The 25,663-nt window shown below is 40.7% G+C and overlaps 2 protein-coding genes across 5 annotated transcripts in view; one reads left to right on the forward strand and one right to left on the reverse strand.

The window, feature by feature from the left end:
- Window positions 1–1,201: 1,201 nt before the first annotated feature.
- mllt3 (MLLT3 super elongation complex subunit) lies at window positions 1,202–21,442 on the reverse strand. 2 transcript variants are annotated; one of them, XM_058067995.2, is made up of 14 exons: window positions 21,300–21,442; window positions 20,587–20,767; window positions 11,206–11,288; window positions 10,984–11,127; window positions 10,637–10,675; window positions 9,027–9,155; window positions 7,590–8,129; window positions 6,092–6,161; window positions 5,339–5,392; window positions 3,435–3,573; window positions 2,869–2,965; window positions 2,733–2,801; window positions 2,579–2,650; window positions 1,202–2,493 (listed from the first exon to the last, which is right to left on the reverse strand). In XM_058067995.2, the coding sequence occupies exons 1-14, from the start codon at window positions 21,309–21,311 to the stop codon at window positions 2,362–2,364; spliced, it is 1,761 nt and encodes a 586-aa protein (XP_057923978.2). In that variant the 5' UTR covers window positions 21,312–21,442; the 3' UTR covers window positions 1,202–2,361. The 2 variants fall into 2 exon arrangements, with proteins under 2 accessions (XP_057923978.2, XP_057923979.2); XM_058067996.2 differs by lacking the exon at window positions 5,339–5,392.
- A 561-nt stretch (window positions 21,443–22,003) lies between these two features.
- focad (focadhesin) overlaps window positions 22,004–25,663 on the forward strand; it is a 28,824-nt gene continuing 25,164 nt past the window's right edge. For 2 of the 3 annotated variants that reach the window (XM_078795936.1, XM_078795944.1), the window contains exons 1-5: window positions 22,004–22,044; window positions 23,759–23,866; window positions 23,955–24,029; window positions 24,197–24,351; window positions 24,454–24,552. In XM_078795936.1, coding sequence (XP_078652062.1) covers window positions 23,795–23,866; window positions 23,955–24,029; window positions 24,197–24,351; window positions 24,454–24,552 — 401 coding nt within the window. In that variant the 5' untranslated portion in view covers window positions 22,004–22,044; window positions 23,759–23,794. The remainder of the gene's footprint in view (window positions 22,045–23,758; window positions 23,867–23,954; window positions 24,030–24,196; window positions 24,352–24,453; window positions 24,553–25,663) is intronic. The other variant, XM_078795945.1, reaches the window with a different exon arrangement.

A 25,663-nucleotide genomic window follows, 5' to 3' on the forward strand; every position in this document is an offset into this window, starting at 1 on the left:
CTGAAAAAATATATATATTTTTTTTAATTTCACAATAGAGTGAGGGAGTTGTGTTTTTCAAACATATATCAACAAAAAATATTTGTGAAAATAAACATTAAAAAAATGTAAAATAACAATAATATAGGGCGGCACGGCGGTCAAGTGGTTAGCGCGCAGACCTCACAGGGTTCAATTCCACCCTCGGCCATCTCTGTGTGGAGTTTGCATGTTCTCCCCGTGCATGCATGGGTTTTCTCCGGGTACTCCAGTTTCCTCCCACATTCCAAAAAACATGCTAGGTTAATTGGCGACTCCAAATTGTCCATAGGTATGAATGTGAGTGTGAATGGTTGTTTGTCTATATGTGCCCTGTGATTGGCTGGCCACCAGTCCAGGTTGCACCCCACCTCACGCACAAAGACAGCTGGGATAGGCTCCAGCACCCCCCGCAACCCTCGTGAGGAAAAGCGGTAGAAAATGAATGAATGAACAATAATATAAACAATATCAATCGGATACTGATACTACCCTGGTATCATTATCAGTTTGGATCGATCCGATCCTCTGGTTCAGTCGGCCAGAAGGCTTCATTCTTTCAGTCCCAAAAAAGAAACTAGGACAGATAAAGGCCTGAGCTGGGATTTACAGCAGGCCTAAATATAGTCGTACACTAAAGGAGCTGCTACCTAGCATCTCCCACATCCGAGTGGGGCATGCGTGATTCCTTTTTAGCAGTTCTTCTCATTTCAAATGGTGGATGATATTGATCCAAGGCATGAGCCTGGGGTGTCCAAATTAAAAAATGACAGAATGTACATTAAAGCCAAAAACCAATGCAATGTCGGTTAATAAGCTTTCTGAACAAAACATCCACCTCTCTGCCTCATGTTATCAGTGACAAAGCAAGTGGAATATTTCATGTCTCATTCATACAGAAATCATTTTAAATAAAAATGTAGAGCCAAGAAAAAAAAAAAAAGCCTATGAGGTGCAATTTGTACACTTCCTATCTGAAAGTTCCACCAAGTTTTCACAGCTGGGCATGTGTGTCCGCCATGGTGGGTTTATTATTTCAAAGAACCTGCACCTCCCCACTGCCACTGTCAAGAGAGAACAGTGAATGGCTCTACCGTTCCAGTCCTAGTCTTGCTGCACCCTCAAGACAGCAGGGTAAAAAAAACATTCTCGTTCTTCAGGAAATAAACAATCCACAAGATGCTCATCTCATCTGTACACCATACAGAGCATTTATTGAATGTCGTCAAAATACACAAAACCCAGAAGACAAGGGAGTCGGTACACCCTTTTAGGTTTTTTTTTTTTTTTTTTTTGGAAAAAGGCCCATCTGTGGTCCCAAACATCTGCAGACATTCCAGCTTACAAATCAAAACAAAAAAAAGGAACTGTCCTCAGAAATGTTGACACCGAGCTCTGAGGCAAGAGCTGAAAGTCAAACAAAAATAAATAACATTTTATTCGCACACCCGTAAACAGCTCTCGTCAGTCGACGCGTTGTGTTGACGGCTGACTGCTCATTTCCTCAAAACATATTAAGAAACCCTTGCAATCAGATCAAACAGCAGTTTTAGTGACTTAAAACACTCGTGTGTTTGGCATGTTGTGTATTGGCAAAAGACCAAATACAAAATAAAGACAACGTAACAAACAAAAGCTTTGTAGCCACTGAGCAGCACATCATTCCTGGATTTGGTTAAAAGATTGTGATGTGATTGTGTGATCGTTGAACCGCTCAGTTTGGCCTCACAGGCAACTGTTTTGCATATACAATATAGACTTATTTCTCTATATAAGTTGCACATTTACAAGTAGCTTTTGATTGTTGTAAACATGTGCAGAGGATATGTATGTGATTTCATCGCCATGATTTCAAAGTCGGGTGACCCGACTGAGGTTCAAAGTAACTGTCACGCAAACGTAACGTCTGCTGTGAAGTGCTTCAACAAAGACTCTTTTTTTTTTTTTTTTTGCTGTTTGTAACACACACACACACACAGAAATTCAATAAATAAGACTTTACAGCATTGTAAGGCAATGTTGACCATGCAGGTGTTAAACCGCACTGGACCCAACTGGCGATGCATACATGTCAACCATCTGCACATTCATTAAGAGCAAAAAGATCCTCCATGTTTTTTTGGTTTTTTTTGGAAGGTTCAAAGGCTTTTTAGGTGATCCGATGGTCATCAGGGCTCATCCCTACACCATAAATTCCCCCAAATTCAACTGGATCCAGCCCACCACAACCATAGCGGGAGTCTTCGCAATGCATCCAAACATTGTTTAGTTATTTTTCAAAAGAAAAAAAAACCCAACAAAATCACATGAAGAGAAATCAACTGCCAGCGTCTAAAAAGGACTTCAGGACAGTCCGGAAGTTTCCAGGTAACTCTGGAGTTTCCTAACTGTACTTCTGTCCAAGGAGCACAGGTCGAAATCAAAAGTAGTATTTGTGATGTGGAAGTGGCCAGTCTCTTCGATGAGGTTGACAATCTAGGAAAAAGAAAGAAGACATTTCTGTGAAATGAAACCTTCTGGCAAAATGAAAGGATTCGGAAAAGCAGCAACAGCAGTTTACCTGTTGGAGAATGTGCCCTTCTCTTAAGGTCATCAGTCTTTTGTGCAGTTCCACCAGCTCATCGAGGTAAGCCTGCAAAGCACACACCAATACACAATTGCTTAAGTGCTTGCAGCCCAATAACGCACTATTCCATCCTGACAACCTTGTGTACCTTGTCGCCATCTAGATTTTTACTTTTGTCCTGCTTGCTCTGCTTGTTGGGACTCTTCACTTCCAGTATCTGATGGCAGGAAAAAAATTCTACTATTACTATTTAAAACAATATTTAACATAATGGGAGTTATTACCTGGGTATTAGTAGTCTTTAATAAGCCCGGGCCGTCTGTATGTGAAAGCGGCGAGGAGGAGGAGCTGTCACTCTCGCTGCCGTCACTCAAACTGACCCTGAGAACATGGTGTGGTAAGTTTTATTTGTTTGGGACATGATTAAAATTTGTATTAACGAACATCATGTGGTGATGGACAACTGGTATCCCCTTTATTATCATTACATTATCATAGTCTCACAAAGATGTGAGTATTAAAGCAGTCATCTATTAAGTGTTGCTCAATGTTCTTATCAATTACAGCTTTTCATTTGATGTTGTTACAGTCTTAGTTTTACACAATTAGATGGCTATAATTGAGTGGTAAGAATATCCATTTATTGTTTTTCTTTGCATTTCTGTTCATTTAGACCACACAACAAATATGATGTGATGATCGGAGTGTCCGTGACATCAAAATGAGGAAGTGTCGATCCGATGACGAAGGGACTATAGAGATGCATGAGATTCTAATTTGCACATTTGTACCTACAGAGGTGTTTTTTTTTTCATGAGATCACAGTTGAATGGACCTTGTGCAAGCCTACCTGCGCTGGTGGTGTGTGAGGTGTGTGTGCGTTGGCCGCTCTGCGTCCGAATCCAAGTCGAGGTCCTCATCCTCCTCTGAATCATCATCATTGTTGTCCGAGTGCAGATCCTGCATCACTGACTGCAGCGGGCCCAACACTGCGCAAGAACACGAACACACACAAAACATTTCATTTCAGCAACTATTTTAGAACAATATAATCGGCAAGGAATATATATTGTCAAGGAACAATACGATAGAAAATTTCCTCTGATATCATTTAGAGTTGTCAGTACTCAGCACACAAACAGAACCCACAGCCTTTACCGTGTCTTGCCTACAGTGGGGGTAGCGTCATGGTCTACAAGCTGCATGAGTGCTGGCAGCACTGCGGTTCAGTGATGGTAAGTTAATTACGGTAATTCCAACATATACTATGACAGGCTGTTTCACAACATAAGAAGCCCAAACAAACCTCCGAGATGAGAAGTGCCTTGCTTAGGAACGTGAATGGAGTGGCCAAGTATGCCTCCTCCAAACCTGAAGCGGAAGGAAGGACGGTGGAGGAGTGGAAGCGAAGGTGTCTAACATACACCATCTCCACCAAAGAGTCATTACGGAGGAGCGGAATAGAATTCTAGCATCAGCATGAGCACCTCTGGTGAATTCCATGCCAAGTGGATTAAGGCAGCGTAAGATAAAAATGATGCTCACATTTTGACGGTAATAGTGTGTGTGCGTGTTGCGGCTAAGTTAACGCCTCAGGCTACAGAAGCCCAGTAAGGAGGAGGAGCCAACTGGACTGTCATGGAAACAGAAGTCGCAGCATGGCATGTACCACTAACAAATTGAAATGGATCGGGGGGAAAAACACTAGTGGTTGAACGGCTGAATTGAAAGACGGCACAGAGGCACATATCTCACATATACACAAATATCCAAGTTTCATTTTCATAGTATTGTCCTATGACAACATATAATTAAAAAGAGGGGTCAGATGCTGTAAATAAACATATACAAGACATACAAACCAGTGGTGGTTCATGCATGGGATGTGGAGAAGCAATTGTGGAATATACCAATATATATATAAAATAGGGGTGTCACAAGATAAGATGATACACAAGATTGGTCCACGAGAGCAAGACAAGACTTTTAGAAAAGTACAATTAAAAATATCACTGGACAAATAAACATTTTTTTAACCTAGTCAGAGGTGCATTTTTAAATGTTTATTGTTCCATAAATTGATGCTTAACAACTAGTCAACATTTCCTGAGACAAAATAAACCGCTAATGTTATAATATGTCATAATTAAATATTCCCGAAATATGTCATCTTTCACTCTATAAAGTTGCTGAACTGTATTGTAATGTATTTTCTCACAGGCAATTTTTACTGGCTGTCAAATGTTTGCAGCATTTCTTTGACATGTGGCCTTTTCAATAGGGGTGTCAGCATACCGCCTGTCTTTAATTTCTGCTACTCTGCCAACTCGGATGGAAAATAGCCACGCTGGAAACGCTGCATTGCAAGATTGATAGTATGTGGTTGTCCAATAATGCCTCAGGCACTAACATATTTCTGTATTATCCCATAGTTCAGTCTGAGAGGCTTCTGACTGCAGTTTTGCCGAGATAGCGTTCACTAAAAAGAGAAATCTCGTCTTGTTTTAATCTTGCAAGATCTTGTGCCACCCCTCATGTAAACATACTATAAAATAGGGGACCTTAAAAATGTTGAAATGTTATGAAGTGGTAAACTTAGTAGGCTTTTTTCAACTAATTGATTATTCCATGTTGCTGGGGTAGCACACGGTACTTCATTTGTAATACACAGCTGAAATTACTGAATCAATGAGGTTTCATGCTAAAAGAGGAGATGAGAAAAAATGATCCACCATGCATGTGAGGAACATTTACCTGTGTGGGTGGTGGCGGGTATAGCCAACCTTTTTCTGATGATCAAGTCCATTACTACATCCAGAGACAAATTACAAACATGGGGCCCGTAAGTTTAGATACACTAAGATTCACTGCAATGTGCATTTACAGTTGTCCCTTTCCTCAAGTGTATTAATAAATGAGTGGCTGACTATGGCTTATTAATAAAAAAAAAAATATTTAAGCATGAGTCCTATGTAGTATTCTACACTGGTCACTAGGTATCGGTAATGGCACATTGATGGGAAATTACCTTACAATAACTTGCATGGAGTCAGCCACGGATTAGTGTGGAAGTGTGCAATTTCAGTTTCAAAACATTAGTTTTAAAAAAAAAATGTTCATTGGTAGCCTGATATGCTTAAAGTGGCGGCTGTCTCTTGTGTACAAACAATTATGTTCGATATTAGGAACTCTCCAAATGCTAACATCTGAGTTATTATGTTTCATTATAGCTTACCATGTCTTCCATATTAGGTAATATGAGTATAAAGGGATTTTATTTCATATTTATAATGTATATAGATGGTTATAAGGAGGTTTTCTATGCCAAATATGAAAATAATCCATTCATTAATACTGAATCCTCCTTCAGGGAAATTCACCTATGATGCTCTAGAACTAACCATGATAAATAAGGGATGACTGCACAGTTAAGATCATGTTATTATGCGTTTTGTACAATGCATTTCCAATGTATTCAGTCAAATGTTTTAAAAAGGGGTCCTTTACCTTGGCGTTTATGGTGTGTGGGACCAAATCCTGAACTGGAGCTGGAGCTGGCTGGACTGGGCTGTTCAGACTAGCATCAGGGAGAGAAAAATAGCAATAAATAAAAACACAAAATGTCCCTTTATCGAACAGCATGGACAAACTTGTCACAAATCTTAGTGCCACTCTTTTTTTAGAACCTTTATGTCACCTTAAAGCAAATTAATCAAAGACTCTTCAAAGACACTTTGACTTTAGTTTAGTTGAGGTTTGCTGGTATGTAAATTAAGGCTGCACAAAAAACAAATAAAAAAAAATCTGATCAACATGCGATCTCATTTTTAAATGTTGTATTGTACTTCACAAAAGGTGCATGACAAACAAATTGCGATTTTACTCAAAATACCATGATGGCAGACAGTTCCTCCTCACTCTACCCGTCCACCAGTGAGCCTCACCAGCCAGGGCGAGTTAGCTCCACTGCCCTGGCTCGAAGGAGAAGCAATCACATGAATTGACTTTTTTTTCCTTTTGTTTGTTTATACTTTTATTCATTAAGTGCATGAATGTAGTTTCTTTCTCTTCCATTTTTAAAAAGTTTTTTTTTACATAATCGTGCAGGCCTACTGTCCCTCTCTGCATCACCAGGAAGTTTAAAATTGACTATACACATGAACACCTTTAAACCAGACAGTACTTATTTAATCTCGCAGTCACCGCTTCACTATTTCACCTTCAAATGCACACGAAACAGTGCTTGTTGGCTCCCTCAAGAGCGGAACGTTCTCCCCCCTAATCCGCCACATTTCCACTTCTTCTCTGCAGTTTCCGGCCCAGTGAGCAGTGGAAAACAGCCCAGATCAAACAAGTGGTCACATGACAAACGAGAGGCAGCTCTTTGCGGCCACCAGGGTTGCTAGTCTGGAGAGAATCAAACACCTGGCGCTTGTCAACCCCCTTTCTCAGCCCGCTTTTACAACCCGTCCCCGAGCCCATTTTGCTGCAAAGGCCATCTTTAAAAGGCACTTCTGTACAGCTAAGACAAAAACAAAGGGTTTCATGTAAATGGACAAATGGAAAGAACAGGGAGTAAAGTACTTGATGGATTAAAAGAGGAACTTGCTATTCTTTTGCTAATCACTGCGGTGATTCCTCCTTTTCCTCAGGTGTTATAAAACCATAAATTCTAGTATTTGGCTTTAACACAGCCCCCCCTCGCCCCCTCCGCCCAGCAGCAGAATGTCAGTGACAAATGTCGTTCATGACAAGTTTTATTTCCTGTTTGTTTTATTGGTGCCCACCCTTCCTTGTGATTCCTCTACGAAGACCCCTCGAGCCAAGAAGACCACCATTAAAGCAGATTTCCTCCCAGTTGGATTTTATAACCCTGCAACACCACAGAACAACTGACCACCAACAAACCCCCCCCCCCCTTTGGAGAAGAATAGAATATCTTCTCACACCCGTTCCTTTTTTCACAGCAAAGTTTCTTGAAAGTGACTACTTGATACCAACTCACATCTGACTTGCTGGACTCTATGTCCGAGTCATTGGGGTCCACCACTTCCTGGAAGGGAGGAAGCGTCGATACCTTCCTGTGGTCGGCTTGCTCAGACTCTGGATGCAATTTACAACTCCGCATCTGCGATCGTTCCTTTAGCACTTTATCGGAATGTTGAGTGTCCGTCTGCTTCCCCGACAAATCCGCAAATCCCTTTTTCCTTTTTTTGCTGATGTGATTGTCCACATCGGGGGCAAATAAACGCTTGTTGCCTGAGCCATGGTTGGATAAAGACTTGGGCTCCTTGAATCCAATTTTAGGACTGATATCTTGAAGTGGCTGGTTCTCTTTGGGTTTTCTGGAAGGTTCTTTTGGGGCTTTGCTGGACTCCCAGCAAGAGTCTCTGAAGGCACTTTTGGTCTCTTTCAAGTCTTTTGGAGGCTTGTCTTTGTGGTCCTTGCAGGGTTTGTGGAGTTTGGAGAAGCTGCTGCTGTTGGTGGTGCTGCTGGTGGTTGTGGCCGTGGTGAGGAGCGTACTGCCACTTCCTTTGGAGCCATCCTGTGGATGAAAGCCGACCAATGAAAAATGCTTCCATTACACGTCATTGATTTGCAACACTAAGGAGCGGGACAGGAGGACACAGTATAGCTTTGGATGTGTAGCTGAGCTTTATTTTAAGATGTGTAGCGAAGCCTGCTTATTTCTAAAGTGGTGGCTGTATACACAGGGCGTGCTCACCTCAGTAGGGTTTGTACAACTACAAGTTTTTTTTTAATCTATGATATTCAAACAACAACTGTGTTGTGCAGTGATATTTCTCAGCATGTCCAATGTCGTACAATCTCAAGGTGGAGGAAATTGATTCATTCTCACCATTGGTGGGGGGTGAGATCATTTGTCCCCGGGTCTCACTCACCTCCAGCCATCCAGTCAATATTTCATCAATGCCGTAAAGCCGTTAAAGCAGTCTAGACGATGGGCTGTGTTGTTACACCTCCCAAACACGATGAAGAGGCTTTTTTATTTGGCCTATCTTCTGTTGACCTGAGGACCTCAAGGATGTAAAGCTGCCAGCTCACTCTAAACTCCTAAGCCACAGCAGTAAAACTACCAAACTACTACCCCCCTGGCGGGTCTACATAAAAAACTGTTTTAGTGCTTTGCGAGGGACCCAAAGTGACCGCATGGCCATTAATATTCAAATGATGAAAATGAATGGAGCACATTATTGTCAAGCAGGTGATCTTTGAGGTGCCAAGAACAATAGTACAACCTCTGAAAGCAAACAGCACAGAAACAGTGTTTACTTACAATGCAATTACAATACTCTTATAGCATGTACGTATTCTAGACATCCAGCTATATCTATTGGATTTATATGATTTCTTATGGGAAACATTGATTTTGTTAGCATCTGTTCTTATTTTTTGGGCTGTACCTGGAACCATAACTTACCTTTGACCCATGGGAGCTTTTGCTCTTCCGGGAATCAGAAAAAGAGGACGTCAAGGACGTGTTGGGAAGTGCAGGGAGCTTCATGTGCTGCCTAAACAAGGATGTCGAACCCTCCTGCATGACCATCACCTACCAGAAGAACAGTCACAGAACATAATGAGCTATGCAACTTTTGACTTTACAGTAGGTCAGGGGTCTCAAACACGCGGCCCGCGGGCCAAATGTGGCACGCAGGACACCAGTTTGAGGCCCCCGCCTTGATATAAAAGTTTAATGTTAGTGCGGCCCGCGCAAGTTTGATATGGATGCTGTATGGTATCATGTACCCAGAAAAAATTATTACGTTTGATTAATGTTCATGTTAAAGGTTAAATAACTGTTAACAGTTATCCTCTCTATCCGTGTGGAAGTGGTAAGTTTTTGGCGATTTAAGTTTAAAGGAAATAACTTGAAGGCTACCGTTTAGGTCGCTAGCTCTCTAGTTTGCGAGTTAGCATGTGTCTCAAGACCCTGCAGTTGCGCAATATGTTGTAAATAAAAAGAGTATAAATGTGACTATAGTTGTGCTTTGTCATGTCTACAGGGCTCTAATAATGCTTTGTTCATTTTAATCTGAAAAAAATTTGTCTACCCACCAACTATATGTGGTTTCTTAAGTTTTTATTATTTGCCGTTTTATTATTATTATTATATTTATTTATTACTGATTCCTTGATTTTCTTTATTTTTGATTTGTTTATTTATTTTTCATCCTTTTGTGTGTAGAAAAATAAAAAGTAAGATATTTGAGAACAGTGGAATGTTTTATCAGAGCTTTTCTTGTAGAAAATCAAAACCAAAGCAAAGTTTATTCATTTTTCTGTTTTTAATAAATGCGTTTTTTTTTTTTTTCTTGTCTTGAGGCTGAACCTGATGCGGCCCAGTCTCGCCCAGACCCTAGCTCCAGTGGCCCCCAAGTAAATTGAGTTTGAGACCCCTGCAGTAGGTTTTCTTGAATGAGTAAATCATGCCATTTCGTGGCTGAATATGGATTATTATTATTATTATTTTCACTCTTCTCCCCCAGGGAACACATTTATAAACACACATGAGCAATCGTCTTATTTATGACTTCAATGGTTTATGTACTCTTAAGTCTACTATATTTGGTAATACACGTTTAAAGGTGGCAGTGGTTGTGTAATTTCAGGGCTAACGTGATTAGAAGTAAACAATTTTTGTATGCTCTAACGACAAAAAATATTCAATTTTTTAATAAGGTTCCATCGTGCTACATCATGCTATATCCCTATACGCCTACCCCGCCTACTCATGGCAGCTGATCAGCCGTTCCCGACTATCCCAAAGACAGTGTACTTTGTTGCCATATATGCTTTTACTATGTTACTCTGTGCAGCACTTTGGTCCACTACTGTTGTTTCTGAAGTGCTTTACAAATAAAGTTGGATTGGATTGGATAAATAAGTAACCCTACTTCACAAAGATTCACTTATCACAGTCAGGTCTAGAACCATGTAATCATGATAAATGAGGGATTACTAATATTAATCCTTTTATTACGACATTTTGTTATGTAAATGTGGGTATGAAAGCAATGTTTAAAGTCTTACTTTTGAGTCCTCTGAGGTGCGTTTGTGCGGGTCCCGTTGCTGTTAAAAGAAAACACAAGAAACCATATTAAACAGGCTGTGATAAACATTGATAGCATTATGACGGCTAACTCCTTTTTAAAGGAGATACGTGTGTGTGTGTGTGTGTGTGTAAGAGACGGCTCTAAATGTCTCCCAGTTGTGCCACAGACAGGCAATGTGGGTTTGGACATCTTGTCTTTGAAGGCTAAGAAAGGGGTGCAGGCAAAGTAAATAGAGAGCACTTAACCCGGGTCATAAAAGCTTCAGACGGCGAGGGTCTGATCACAGCAACAATGACCACACCTCAGCACCTCCAGCACACCTACCCCCCCGGCTCGTAGAAGCTTGCGACGGAAGTCTTCAGCAGGGTTGTTGAACGTCAGCTTCTCGCAGCGGAGATGATTGACAGGCGGGTGACCCTCCAAGTGGAGGAAGAGGTCGTAGTCAAAGCGAACTTTCTTCGGTTCTTCCTGCGGTGTGAAACAAGCAGCATACTGAAGCAGCTATGCAATGAGGTGCTCATTTTTACAAGGTGCAGTAAAGTGTACCTTGTTCCTGAAGTAGACTTCAATAGGCAGGATGAAGCCGGCGTATCCTGACTCTTCTACTTTGTATGGTGGATCTTTGCAAACTAAAAAAAAACAAAGAATATTGATGATCATTTTTATATTATCATATTTGCCTTGGAAATAAAAACCAACCTGGAAGCCTACTCGTCGCCAAACAAAGCTCATGAGAGCTAATTAAGTCTCATTCCCGGTGTTCCGGGCTAAAGTATCAGTAAAAATCAGCTCTAAAGCTTAAAATTCCCCCTCGTCAGTCTTGCCAGGGTAAAGACTCGCCCCCCTTTTCCCTGGCGGGCTTTTAGAATAAACAAACTGTGCCGGAGCTCAGGTGTTCTTGCCTCAGAGGTACTCAGAGATGTTTGTCAGTCTATTCCCAGTGGACTTGAATGCAGCATATGGAGGCTTTCAATATGTTATAAAAGTGCAGAGAGAAAATATCACATGGACGACTACAAGGGCATAGAAAACATTTTACTTCGTGGTTAAACCAAAACTCCACAAACTCTAAAACTGGGCTGTCAAAATGGCAAAGGGGGCCAAAAGCCTACTTTACATGACCCCACCCTCAACTTTGTATCTTATTATTTATCCTTACATTTTTAACACTTGTATAATTCTAGTGGATAGTTCAAACCTTCTTGTCTTTTAACCAACGAAGCACACTCGTATACATTATCAGTGCACAGACACGGATGCTTGTTTGAAGTTGCGAACATGACAGAACATGCCCCAATATTCCAGGCTGGAAAAATAGTATGTTAGTTAGTATGGTCAGATTTTGACTAAATGTCTCATTTGTACCCACAAATAGATAAGTAAGTGGCGTACATTTTATCCAGGTGCCAGGATTGGAATGTACTAATATATAATATAATAATAATATATAATACAGTAAAGTCTTGTTATATCGATATTCTCGGGAGTCGGAAAAAATTCCGATATAACCGGACTAGCCATATATCCGATCCTGCGCCGAACTGCATTAAAAGTGGGCAATAATGCACGCTTAAATCAATCGTTGCTTAAGGATTTCAATACCAAAAAAGAACATGGCGAAACATGGCGGGAACATGGCGTTGCAGGCATGTGTTTGGCCAGCTATGTGGGGCGGGTTGAGCATGACCTGTGAACCAGGAAGTGCGGGAATCGGTGTGTGTGCTGCGCTCTGGTGGTGGAAATGTGAAAAATAAAGTTGACTGGAAGCAGCCGTTTGCCGTGTTCTTTTTTGGTATTGAAATCCTTAAGCAAAGATTGATTTAAGCTGCTTTTGTATCGATATAAGCAGACCAAATTGGCTGGCGGGAGATGAAAAGGGCATCGTAGTAACTGGATTATCATTATAACCGTGTATCGTACTAACGGAACTAATTATATCATAAAAGACTAGAAATTTGCCGGGAAATGAAAATAGTATCGTAATAAGTAGTAATTCGTTATAACCGATATCGATATAATGAGACTTTACTGTATATTCATTCATTCATTCATTCATTTTCTACCGCTTTTCCTCACGAGGGCCACGGGGGTGCTGGAGCCTATCCCAGCTGTCTTCGGGCGAGAGGCGGGGTACACCCTGGACTGGTCGCCAGCCAATCACAGGGCACATATAGACAAACAACCATTCACACTCACATTCATACCTATGGACAATTTGGAGTCGCTAATTAACCTAGCATGTTTTTGGAATGTGGGAGGAAACCGGAGTACCCGGAGAAAACCCACACATGTACGGGGAGAACATGCAAACTCCACACAGAGATGGCCGAGGGTGGAATTGAACCCTGGTCTCCTAGCTGTGAGGTCTGCGCGCTAACCACTAGACCACCGTATATACAATATAAATATAAAAATAATATATATTTTATAATACAGAATATAATATAATAATATAATGCGTGTTTTCAGGTTGGGACAAAATGCAGTAAGTATTTTATATCAACATAAAACCACAACAATCTGTGAGATGTGCAACCCAGAAGAGTGGGCAGTTTGCACATTTCCCAGCATGCTTTGCTATAGTTAAAATGATTGCTTTGACTGTCTTATGCCTCTCTAAAAGGTGTTATTTTGTACAAACAAGGTGTGGTAGATCAAATGTTGCTGTTTATAGTCATATACAGCTAAATTAATTTAGACTTTTGTTCTGAATCTGGCACCCTTAAGAACGGTCGTAAATTTGGTACTTTATAAAATATTGTTTCCATTGCCAGGAGTAGTTTATTATTTGATACGGTCTATGATAATGGGCTATTATTTTATATTAATAGCTAATGCTCCTATGCAGCTGTATATAATGGTTCCACTATTTTACTATATGAAATTATATGTGAAAATGTGACCAGTTTAATCCTGCAGCTCGTTTTTCAGTGCCATATTCTAAACTAAATGTATCCATTATTAATGAGAAATATTCCATGTTTAACTAATGTCTCAGATAACATAAATATATGTTTTGTTCAAACTGTTCAGCATTTATTGACTGACACGGGATTGATTTTTAGTTGCTTTAATACACAAAATGTATCAAATGTGGACCTCAGTGGAAAAAGTTTGGACACCCCCGTCATGGGATAAAGGAAAACCATACAAGACTCGTATTGGCCATAAATGGACTTTTCAGGCAACTAATTCTCTCTGTGTGATTTGTTAAGATGTCTTCCCCAAGAAAAGGACATAAAGCCAATAAATGTGTCAGTTTAAGTTGAAAAGAAGCACAAAGTATTCAGTGACCTGTAAGAGGAAAATTAGCCAGCCACCAAAGTACCGTTCATTCACTCACTCTTGGTTTGACATGAGATGCCCATCACAGAACAATGCCAGTCACTCTGCATTTGGCCTTTCTCCACAGACTGCCTTGTAATGAGGTCAGGGTAGACAGGCGGCTTAAGACAGGAAAACAAAAGACTAAAAAATAAGAACTCGCCTAATGCAGCTTAATCCCAATGAAGCCATTCATCTCAGGAGCAACACCGACAACAGAATTTGTGTTGCGATGGTCCTTAGCACTTCACATGGATGTATAGGGGGCCTTATGAAATTCACTTTTTATTTTTATACCATTTCCACTTATTTTACCACCACAGAATGTGTGCTTTTTGTTTCTGTGAATAAAATGCGCTTTAATTAAATGCAAAAATCCTTATATTTAATGTTGCAAAACATCATTGGCTAATTTTGCCCAGTATTTCAGAAACACATTGCTATACATTCATTCATTTATTTTCTACCGCTTTTCCTCACGAGGGTCGCGGGGGCTGCTGGAGCCTATCCCAGCTGCCTTCGGGCGAGAGGCGGGGTACATCTTGGACTGGTCGCCAGTCAATCACAGGGCACATATAGACAAACAACCATTCACACTCACATTCATACCTATGGACAATTTGGAGTCACCAATTAACCTAGCATGTTTTTGGAATGTGGGAGGAAACCGGAGTACCCGGAGAAAACCCACGCATGCACGGGGAGAACATGCAAACTCCACACAGAGATATCCGAGGGTGGAATTGAACCCTGGTCTCCTAGCTGTGAGCTCTGCGCGCTACCCACTAGACCGCCGTGCCGCCCCATTGCTATACAATCCTCAATAAATTGTAATGTACGTGCAAATCGACTATGAAAATCCACATTCACAAAAAGCCAGAAAATCCCGATCTCAATTGTAAGCAAAAAAAAAGCATGATTGACATTTTTTGCCCAATCGCGCAGCACTAGTGTGATGTAACATTACAATGACAACACCAAAGACAGTCATCACATCAACCACTAATGTAAATCTCCCAGTTTATTGTGTATACGTGTACCCATGACACAAGGTGCCCTCACAATGGTAAGAGGTGATAAGCATCCCAGCACGCTCCAACAGGCCCAGCCTTATAAAAACAAGCTGGCACTATGTTTTCTTAACTGCCCCGCTGACCCAAACAGCCTGGCGTTAATCAGCTAACAGTGAGGCTGGACAACGCCGACGGGGTCAAGATTAATGTGGCAAGATTAAAAGAAACATCCAAGTTTGTGTTTTTTTCAGCCAACTCACTCGGAAGACGCACCGCAGGTGGCCGCTCAGAGAAAACTGGATTTTTTTTTTGGGGGGGGGGGGGGGGGGGGGGGGATGGTTGCATAAAGACGGCAGTAAATTCGCTTCACACACTTGATCGCTAGTTAAATCTTGGCATAGAGTCCACAAAAATGCTACTTTTAATGCAACACCGTAACAACAATAGGACCATGTGATCACTTATGTGACCTTTGGCTACTCCTAAAAGAGTAGAATATTAAAAAGAATATAGGAGATAAAAATATTATAAGAATATTAAAAATAATTATAAAAAGAATATTAATTGTTTGACTCTCAGGGACTTAGAACTGGAACAAGAGACCACAAAGATTATTGTAAAAATACCAAAAAAAACCCATTAACATTGATATGCATACTGTGCTGCTACAAAGTATATTTATATTGCTCACATAAGATAAATAAATGTACACAAAAGGTTTATTTCCCTCTTGATTTGTGTTATTGAACCTTCATATTTCGTCCACCTCACAGGTGCTCAATGGGTGACATGCAGTATGAGTATGCTGGCCATGAAAGTACTGGGACATTTTTCAGTTTCCAGGAACTATGTACAGATCCTTGCAACATGGGGTGATGGCTGTACAGTTTTAACTGTGTATTAACAAATGAATGTTGTATTTTAATGTATCTTTTACTGTGTTTACTTGCTTTTATTCAACTCCATTCTTCTGTAAAAATGTCTTTGAAAAGCGCTATACAAATAAAATTTATTGTTATTATTATTACATGATTCAACAATGGGTTTCCGGATCTTGTCGCGTTCTTTCTGTGCATTCAAAATGCCCTCCATGAAATGCTCCTGTGCTTGTTGTCCATAACATACGCCTGCCCATATCATAACCCCACCACCACAAGAACACCAAGGATTGATAAACTGAATATAATCATAGTTAGAGCACATTTAAGACTTTCTAAATGTGGCTTTTAACAGTATTAGAGCCCTTTACACAAAAGGAGGAAGACAAAAAATGTACCACTTCCACATGAAATAGGAGAACTTATCAGTGATAAGGAAATGTAAATGTAGCATTACACTTAGTGATCAGAATACTACATATAGCTTGTCTTTCAATATTTTTATTCATAATAGGCAAAGGTCTTAAATGATGGGTTTGTTTATCACATTAGTTTTGTTTATTAAATGGGTTAATTTTTGCAAAATGTAATTGGATTGTGAAGCACTATGTGACTTTCTCTGTCTGTGAAAAATGTTTACTTACGTATTTACTAATGCTCGAACAGTGATGTTTCGTAGTACAACTGTATATGGATTTCATCCATGTTTTCCGACAGTAGAAGTGCATTTGAGCCATAGCATGAAAATAAATGGCATGCTCTATTGTGTCGTATTACTACAATTACTTAAATTGCTGCGACTTGGTGGACTATTTTCGTCTTCTCTTATTATTTATTTTGAAAAAACTTATACATACTGTAAGTGTGTCAGGTAATGGAGCCAAAAATAGCTAGTATAGCCTGTATATTTTATGGCAGAAAAGGAGTTTAAGACATGCCGACAGACAGGCCACATAAAGCATGCTTCAATAAACCTCCTCTCATTGACTGAAGCCAGGGAGAGCCAGGATTTACGGCTCAGTTCCTGTTCTTTGGTGGTGGCTGCCCCCAAATATCAGCGAGCCCACCCCTCTGCAATCCTTTCATGCCACCAGCAGTGCTCGGCCCGTAACTTCTCTTTTGTATTGCACCTTTTGCCTGGAGGTATGATTGCCGGACAACTGTAAAACAGCTCTTTGAATTCTTGCAGACACAAACTGGAAGGTGAATAAAACAAACCCTTAAGGGGACCCTGTAAAAAAAAACAAACTCTTACCGACAAAATAGATGATTTCCAAGAAAAATTACATTACTGGCATTTGCAGATGAATGCCTTTCAAACGCTGATCACAAAAGGAGAGCACCTGTGGCTCATATTACAGCCAACAGCGATCACCGCGTGCAGAGTAGTGTCTTGGGTATCGTCCTCCTCCCACTTTCCTTCAGAGTGCGCAGACATGCCAAAATATTAACATCATGTCTGCCATATGGAACTTACCTGACAACACATGCGAGAAAATCTCACGGGGTAGCACGTTAAAAGGCTTTAAAGGGGACCTATTATGCCAAACAATGCCAAAGTTTCCGATTATGAGGTTTGCGAAAGAAAGAAGTTAAGAATGGCTCGGTTTCAGAGAGTTTTTTTTTTTTTGGTAATGGTAATGTTTTTATTTCATTTGAACATGCATCAGATTACAATTGAATGCATCCCATAATCAGTTCACAGTTCCACATGTCCAAAAGGAGTAGGAAGAAGCAAAGCTTATTAAATCCTACCCCTCCATCTGTACTTTTACAATCAGTAACTGTTACATTTGTTCACTTCCTGCTTTCCTAATATAGTTTAAGGTTTTTAATTTTAGCATTTTTTTATTTTAATTTAAGCAAATTTTAAATTAAGCAAATTTTAATTTTAGCCATTTTTAATTTTTAGCAATTTTTAATTTTAGCAATTTTTAATTTTAATTTAAGCCTTTTTTTTTGTCCCGTCCAGCCATCGGGGCAGATAGTATTGTTGATCCAAATGCCCTTACATGCTAAACAGATTTGCTCTGTGTACGGAAAGGTGTTGGCTACAACTTCCCTGTACCATGAAATTTTATTTGCTGTTATTTGATGTTTTTGTTATGCGCATTTGGAGCGACCGGACCGGAGCAAGAAGAAACACAGAAAAGGAAAAGAGAAACTGGGGTGGGGGGGGGGGGGCAGTAGAGAGAGAGAGAGAGACAAAAACAGCAGCAACAAGAATTCTCAACACCGAATCTTTGTGACGACACGGTGTGCCGACAGTGTGCAGAAGCTGTAGGCCCCACACCCAAAACACCCACAAACCCCTACCCCGTCCCACCAGCGACACACCTTTGTAGGAGATTTCAGTGTTAGCAAGGAACATTGGCTTCTTCCAGGACATATTTGTTCAGGTTTGATGTACAGCTAAATGTCCCTCAGTCAGGTATCGGGCAAAAGTGGTTGGAGTTGAGGATTTTGGTTAAAATAAGAAAAATAAGGGTGAAGCTGGACTATCTGGACTAACTGTCCAATGTCTTTAATTACTAATTATTATTATTTATTATTTATTATTTACTAATTATTTATGGGGTCCACTTGCAGTCAGAGGACGTTGGAATTGTCCCGACTTATTATAATACAATATCAGAATTGTCAGCATAAAACCCTTGATTGGCGCATCCCTAACAGAAAGCCATTCAAATAAGTCTTGTTAATAATTATGAATTAATGAATAAAATACAGTGAAACAGAAAATCCTCCTTGACTTATTAGCGTTATTAGCGACAGTTAATTAATTGGCTGTGAGATGGTGCCAAGCGGAAAATGACCACACTGGCTTTTACAACTCATTAACGAGACACCCTATAATATATTACAGTCTATATTCAGTGTACAAATACAGACAGCTAGATTTCCTGCACGTACAGTATGATTAGAGCTAATATTACCAAAGCCACAGCAAAAAGAGGACAGCCGTGGAGCATCTGAGACATATTTGGCCAATATGGAGGATATGTGTGGGATCTGTAAGAGGTCACAGATTTGACTGGTGCATGCAGGCAAGCCACAAATGAAGCACAAGCACAGGGACAAGAGAAGTTAAAAGGGTTCATGCCAGGGGGCTAACATGTTGGACCAATCATTACGGTATCAGACTGTGTGTGTGTGTGTGTGTGTGTGTGTGTGTGTGTGTGTGTACGGTGGCCAATTTGGCCAACAGTCAGCCCTTTCTTCTCTGGAAGTCATTTAAACAACTCACATTGGAGGCACAAACCGGCAGCTTTAAACACGAGACAAAAATCAAAAACACAAACACCTACGAGGAGGCGCTATTAAGTGCATTCAGAGGGTTGCCAAAAATCGCACGGGGGTCAGCCATGGCTCCATTTGGTGGGGAAGGCATTGCCATTTGGCTGTTCCCATGGCAACGCGAGGTAATCATGAAGCAGCGGAGGTGGCTTTAAGACATCTTGTCATTCACCTCATTGCAGCAGTTTGCTGCAATGAGATTCCATTGCAACCCTTACATCTCGACGAGTAAAAGTATATCCATGCAGCACCTAAACCACACTATTTGCTTTGTAGTGTATGTTCTGTGTTGTTCAATATTACTAACAAGCTATTTATTGCATGTTTTGAAGAGCACACAGTCATTTACACCTCCTTGATCTGACCATCCACCGCCAATCAGTCTGAATGGGTAAATCCATTGCAGTGAATCCATGCAAATCTGTGTGCTTCGTAATTACATCGGGAATCAAACACTGGCCTGCAGCCAAAGCTCAGGCTTACAAAAGAAGTCTTTAAACTGACAAAAAGGCAGAGGGCAGGGGTCACAAATTCAAAACAACAATGGTGACGGTGAATCCCCTGCACATTTTTTTTTATGCCTGAAAGTTAATGTAACCAAAAGTATAAGTTTCCTTGTCATGGTTTTATTACAACTCATAAAACAAGTCTGCTGGTGTGTTTTCACAAATGCTACGACTGCACTATTCTTTTTCTAGCTTCATCTGCATAGATGCTTACTCTGAAATAAATACACAACAGGGATATACAGTATACTCCCCAAGTCAGACCTCAGTAAACTAAGGCCCAGTATGCTGTTCCAAATGATTTGAATCCCTTTAACATCAAAGCTGTAGATGGCAATAGGGTTTGCAATGCTGTTTTGAAATTATTGCAATGCTTTCTGAGGCAAGAAAGCCTTTAATTTCTAGTGATAGCGCCATTACGGTCATCAGAGGGACTAACGTCACAGCAGCACCAGGAAGAGGAGCCTTCAAAGAAAGCAGAGTGGGTGGGGTCTGTGCATGCATATACCAGGTTGGCAGCTTACGTCCTATGACAAAGTTCTACAAAAAAAAAGTTATTTTATGTGACATTTGGGTGTTTTATTTACCATTTGCTTTCATGTTTTAACATGCTCGTCACATTTTTGCTGTGTCTTACTTGAATGGACAATGTGGGTGTTTTACTGAGTAAAAAAAGACAAGCATTCGTTAAGGCAACTGCAGCTTAGATGGGGAAAAAGGGAAAAATATAAAACACAGCAATTAACCCTGATGCACACCGCCTTTAAGCAAATTTGCATGCAATGAAACAGCAGTGGAAAGCACCAGCTTGTCCTCCTCACAAATCCTTCTTAAGCATTGAATGCATCATATTGTCTTTCAAGCAGTGAGGTCGAAGTTGAGACGGGACTGAAAAGAAGCACACCTCACCTCTTTTGGGCTTAGGGAAACTTTCGTGCAGGTGAAAGACGACTTTCTCCACAAAGTGCTGAATATTACTGTGCTCTGGTCCCCGAACAAACACCATCCAGTCGTGGGTGAAGCCTTCCACAGTGGGTTTTTTTCGGACCTGGGCACGATGGCCGAGCTCTAGTTTCACCTGAACAGCACCCTGAGGAGGCAGTTGAAAATTACAAGATTAATGGGCTGCAAAGATCTAAGGGTTTAATATTATATATTATATAAAACAAACATTGCATGCAAATGTAACGCTTCTTCATAGTAAGAGTTGTTTCTAATATTTTGGTATCATATGATGCAATGCACATCTAGCAAAACATTTTGAAATGCATTTCTGTACATGCACTGCTTGCATTGGACCTCGTTGCATGTGTGCAAGTGTACCAAATGGAATGGCTCTCAATAAAGTTTTAATTCAAAAATATTCTTCTCACCGATAAAACTGATTTCAATTTACATAAATTAAACTCCGCTCCTGAACAGATCGATACATTAAAGAAGAGTACATGTTTTAAGGAGAAGATGGAGCACGCAAAGGTAAAGCAAGCAGTGTGCTGGTTAAATCCTGACCCAAGTGGGGGAAAAAAAGCACCGACTCCAACAGTGTGACAAGAACGGAGAAACATGCAAACCATGCAAACATTTACTTGTTTCCAGCATGGTGGTCCAAATGGTGTACTTACCGAGTTGGCCATCCCTGTGGCCCCGTGTTGTAGCTATTTCATAAAAAATGACTTGGCAATGAGAGTAGAGGTAAGTACAGTTTGCGTCTGATGGCGAACATGGTCTCTCTCCACTGAGCTCAAGTCAAGACTTTCGAAGACTCGCCGGTGATCAAGACAACATTGTACTACAGATACTTCCGGTTTAGACTTTCAAAATACACAAAACCCGCACAATCAAGTCTTCGCTACTTGCACATCTTGTTCTTTACATTAATTACAATCACAATATAATCTAAAATATCACATTTCAATATTATATTATGTTTAAATATCACACTATTTGACAAAGTCGCCCTGTGTTACTTTTATTTTGAATGCAAGGAGTAGGTTTATTTCTCCCACCCTCATAACTCAATCCGTCCACCTTGTCGGAGCTGAGAGGCGCATGCGCAGATCTACACAGCGTAGCACGACGGAGGATCAGCCAATGAGAGGTCAGGAGGCAAGTTGCGATTATGTTGCCTTCATGTTCTCCTTGGAAAACGGGATTAAAAACAGCATGCCTTTTCTAAAAGTGTAATTAGTACACGAAATCATGCTATATAAGTAATTTACATACACCTTATCCTGTTTATTCGATTGCACGGTAAAGTTAACAACATTTTTTATTTTTACACTGCATTGCTCTACAAGCAAGTTTGACCCTCTGTTATCGCCGTACTTCCATGCTGTGAAGCAGCTTTGCGGTTGAGGTACAGTTGAGGTACAGTTAAACAAAGTTTAACTTTTACCAACAAAGTAGGAAGTCTTTTGTTATTTACATGGAAATGCTGACATCTTATTTCGTGTTCGGTATGCCCTGCCCCAGCGAGCTAGTCCCAGGAAGGGCCGAGTTTGCATTTGTGGATGTATAGCTATAGTAGCACATTATGATAGCTGCACGGTTAGCTTGTCAGAACCTGGTGTAGAAATTTCCCAATGCTAAAACATTTTTTGTTTTTGCATTTTACCTGTAATACCACTGGGGGGGTTGCACGGTAAAACCAACAATACGCTTTCATTCAGCGTCATTCTAATCAACCTAAAGTCGTTTGTTTGTTTGTCATGTGTTTCTCAAAAGGTGTCTTTAACAGCTGTTAGTGGGTGTCAGCCACATGTTGCTTCATTTTTTTCTCTTAAATATGTTTTGCATGACTCCTTTGTACAACCAGAAGTAAGATTTTATTTTGTGGTAATGAAAGAAATAAGAATAGGAAGAGAACAATATTTAAGATATAAAACGTACTGGCTATAATATTATGGTTGATTTATAATAGCAGCTTGCAATGATTTACATGGAACCACATGTAATGGGTGACATCAGTGGGATATTTTAAGGAATTCCCAAAATGTCACTGCCAAGCTTCCAACTTGACCCTGAATGGTTATTATGGTACTAAAAGGCCGCTTAGAATCCTGTGTGTGTGGCCTGCACAGTAAAGCCTCATTGGTGTCATTTCTAAAGCTGTGTTGGCTCAACAAGTACTCCAGCATTGTCCACTCCTCTATCGCTAATGCAGACCTTAGCAGTCCAGTCCAGCCTATATTGTTCAGCTGTATGGAAAATATGCCGCAGAAACTACTCGAACACAAACTCCTAAAGGCTTTTACTGACCGTTTATAGACTTTAAGTTAAAATATAAATGTTTGACACAGAAATTTGATTGGGAATTGAACTCCTCAACGCCACGGATGTTCATTTTGACAACTACAAGGAAGTAGCAGAGTTGTTTTCTGTCATAAAACTTTACATACTTGTCAGTGGAGCAGGAAGGAGCAGCTGACGTACCTGTTCTTGTCGACCCCTGGCAGCTTTGGAAGTGGGGTCCAGCGGGCGGCGTGCTGCTGCCGGACAGTAGAGCACACTGGCTTATCACATAGATAACGGTGGGGGGGTTGGGTTGGGTTTTGGGTGGGCTCGTGTTGCCTGTGTTTCTAGTAATGCTAAACCGTTATATCAGCTTACGCACGCTGCTGCTTGTGTAAATAAAGGTGATCTTCAGGCGCATGTTTGATTTGCTACAACCGGAATCGGCGTTCATTTTGTTAATTACTGTATAGTGGTTTTGCGTTATGGCGCGAGTTGTTTCTAATATTTTGTCTCTTTTGTGTAAACAGTTGTGAGTGTGATACATTGCACTGTTTCCCTTTTAAAATACACCCGCAATAACAGTTAGCAATGACTTTTTGGTAAAATGGCTTTTAATTGCCCAAATAGTCACATGCATGCCGAGGCTGCTTATGAATAATTTAATGGTGAATAATGTCACTGCTTCAGGCTGATAATTTGACTACACAGAACAGGGATCATCTTCCAAAAAGCTTGGATGTTGAATACCTCAGAGTGCTGCCATCTTTGGTGTCTTTCTATGAAGCAACGGGTGGCTCCATCACTTGTCTGTCAAGAGACTGACACCTGATATTTTTGTTTCAAATAGGGGAAGCACAGAGGCAACATTTAAGCTCTACTTCTAATGTTGCTCAGTGTCTCGATGGAGGCTTTAAAGATACTTTTTGACTTCCCGAGCCCCATAGTACAAGTTCAGGTAAGTTGTGAAGAATATCATCATAATAATAACCAACAAATTTGACTGAAAGCTAAATTCATCAACCTGCTTTTTTGTTTTTTTTTAGGCAGTGAGAAGTCTTGTTGCTGCTGTGCTGAAAGAGAAAGGTCCAAATGAGAAAATCACACAGTCTTCCACACAGGTTAGTTTCTTAAAATAAAATTTTGTTACGGTGAAGCCAGTTATGTTGACTTTAGGCACACGAGTGACAAATCTTGCCTTGACAATGATGAAAAAAAAGCTCATATAAATGTTGTAAAAAGTAAAGCAAACAGTTGCAATAATACTAAACCAACATGGTGGTGTCAGGGCTCTGCCCTGGAGACCCTGTGGGAGCAGTGCTGCAGTGACTGCACTCTGGTGCGCTCAGCTTGCTGCGACGCCGTCGTGCTGCTGGTGGACCAAGGCCACGCCAACCTGCAGTACGTCCTCAACAGCATCCTCAACTTGCTGCCCTCTTCAAGGTAGACGGCCTGGATTATTCCGAGAGGTAAACATTCCTCAGAGATCTGATTTTTTTTGTTTTTTTCTGTGTTTCTGTGTCCATGTCCCCACACCGTGGTCAGAAATGTGCAGGGGCTGATCAAAGTCATTGGACAGTTGCTACAGATGCAGGCAGACCACAGAGACAGAGAGACACAATTCATCTGTCCTTACAGCATCAGGTCAGTCATATACACTCCAATGTGTGCTCATCCAGGCATATAACTCATTTGTTCCCAAATACATATTTTTACATCTTGCACAAGAGGCACAAAGAGGTGATGATGCAGCTTCACAATAGAAGAGAGCCAATGGGGTTTTAAGCTGAAAAAACGGCCACAAGGTGGCAAAACTCGGCCTGCATCTCTCCCATTGAAATACATTAAGTCATTCATTCCTTCATTTTCTACCGCTTTTTTTTCACGAGAGTCACGGGGGGTGCTGGAGCCTATCCCAGCTGTCTTCGGCCGAGAGGCGGGGTACACCCTGGACTGGTCGCCAGCCAATCACATATAGCACATATAGCACATACCATTTTTTGGTATTGAAATCCTTAAGCAAAGATTGATTTAAGCTGCTTTTGTATCGATATAAGCAGACCAAATTGGCTGGCGGGAGATGAAAAGGACATCGTAGTAACCGGATTATCATTATAACCGTGTATCGTACTAACGGAACTAATTATATCATAAAAGACTAGAAATTTGCCGGGAAATGAAAATAGTATCGTAATAAGTAGTAATTCGTTATAACCGATATCGATATAACGAGACTTTATTGTATATTCATTCATTCATTCATTTTCTACCGTTTTTCCTCACGAGGGTCACGGGGGTGCTGGAGCCTATCCCAGCTGTCTTCGGGCGAGAGGCGGGGTACAACCTGGACTGGTCGCCAGCCAATCACAGGGCACATATAGACAAACAACCATTCACACTCACATTCATAACTATGGACAATTTGGAGTCGCTAATTAACCTAGCATGTTTTTGGAATGTGGGAGGAAACCGGAGTACCCGGAGAAAACCCACGCATGCACGGGGAGAACATGCAAACTCCACACAGAGATGGCAGAGAGTGGAATTGAACACTGTTCTCCTAGCTGTGAGGTCTGCGCGCTAACCACTAGACCGCCGTGCCGCCCTTGTTAAGACATTTTGTGTAAATAAAATATATGTGGATACATTTGTGTCAAAGTGAAAGTTATGCTTGAAATGTATGTTCTCACATTATCAGCAGAGTTTTTTGCAACTTGTTTCTGAATTATAGCTAAGTCACTCACAGTGTACACAG

The sequence above is a fragment of the Doryrhamphus excisus genome, linkage group LG2, assembly GCF_037039965.1.
Source record: "Doryrhamphus excisus strain RoL-2023G ecotype Guam linkage group LG2, RoL_Dexc_Guam_v1.1, whole genome shotgun sequence".
In the NCBI taxonomy this organism is placed as follows: Eukaryota; Metazoa; Chordata; class Actinopteri; order Syngnathiformes; family Syngnathidae; genus Doryrhamphus; species Doryrhamphus excisus.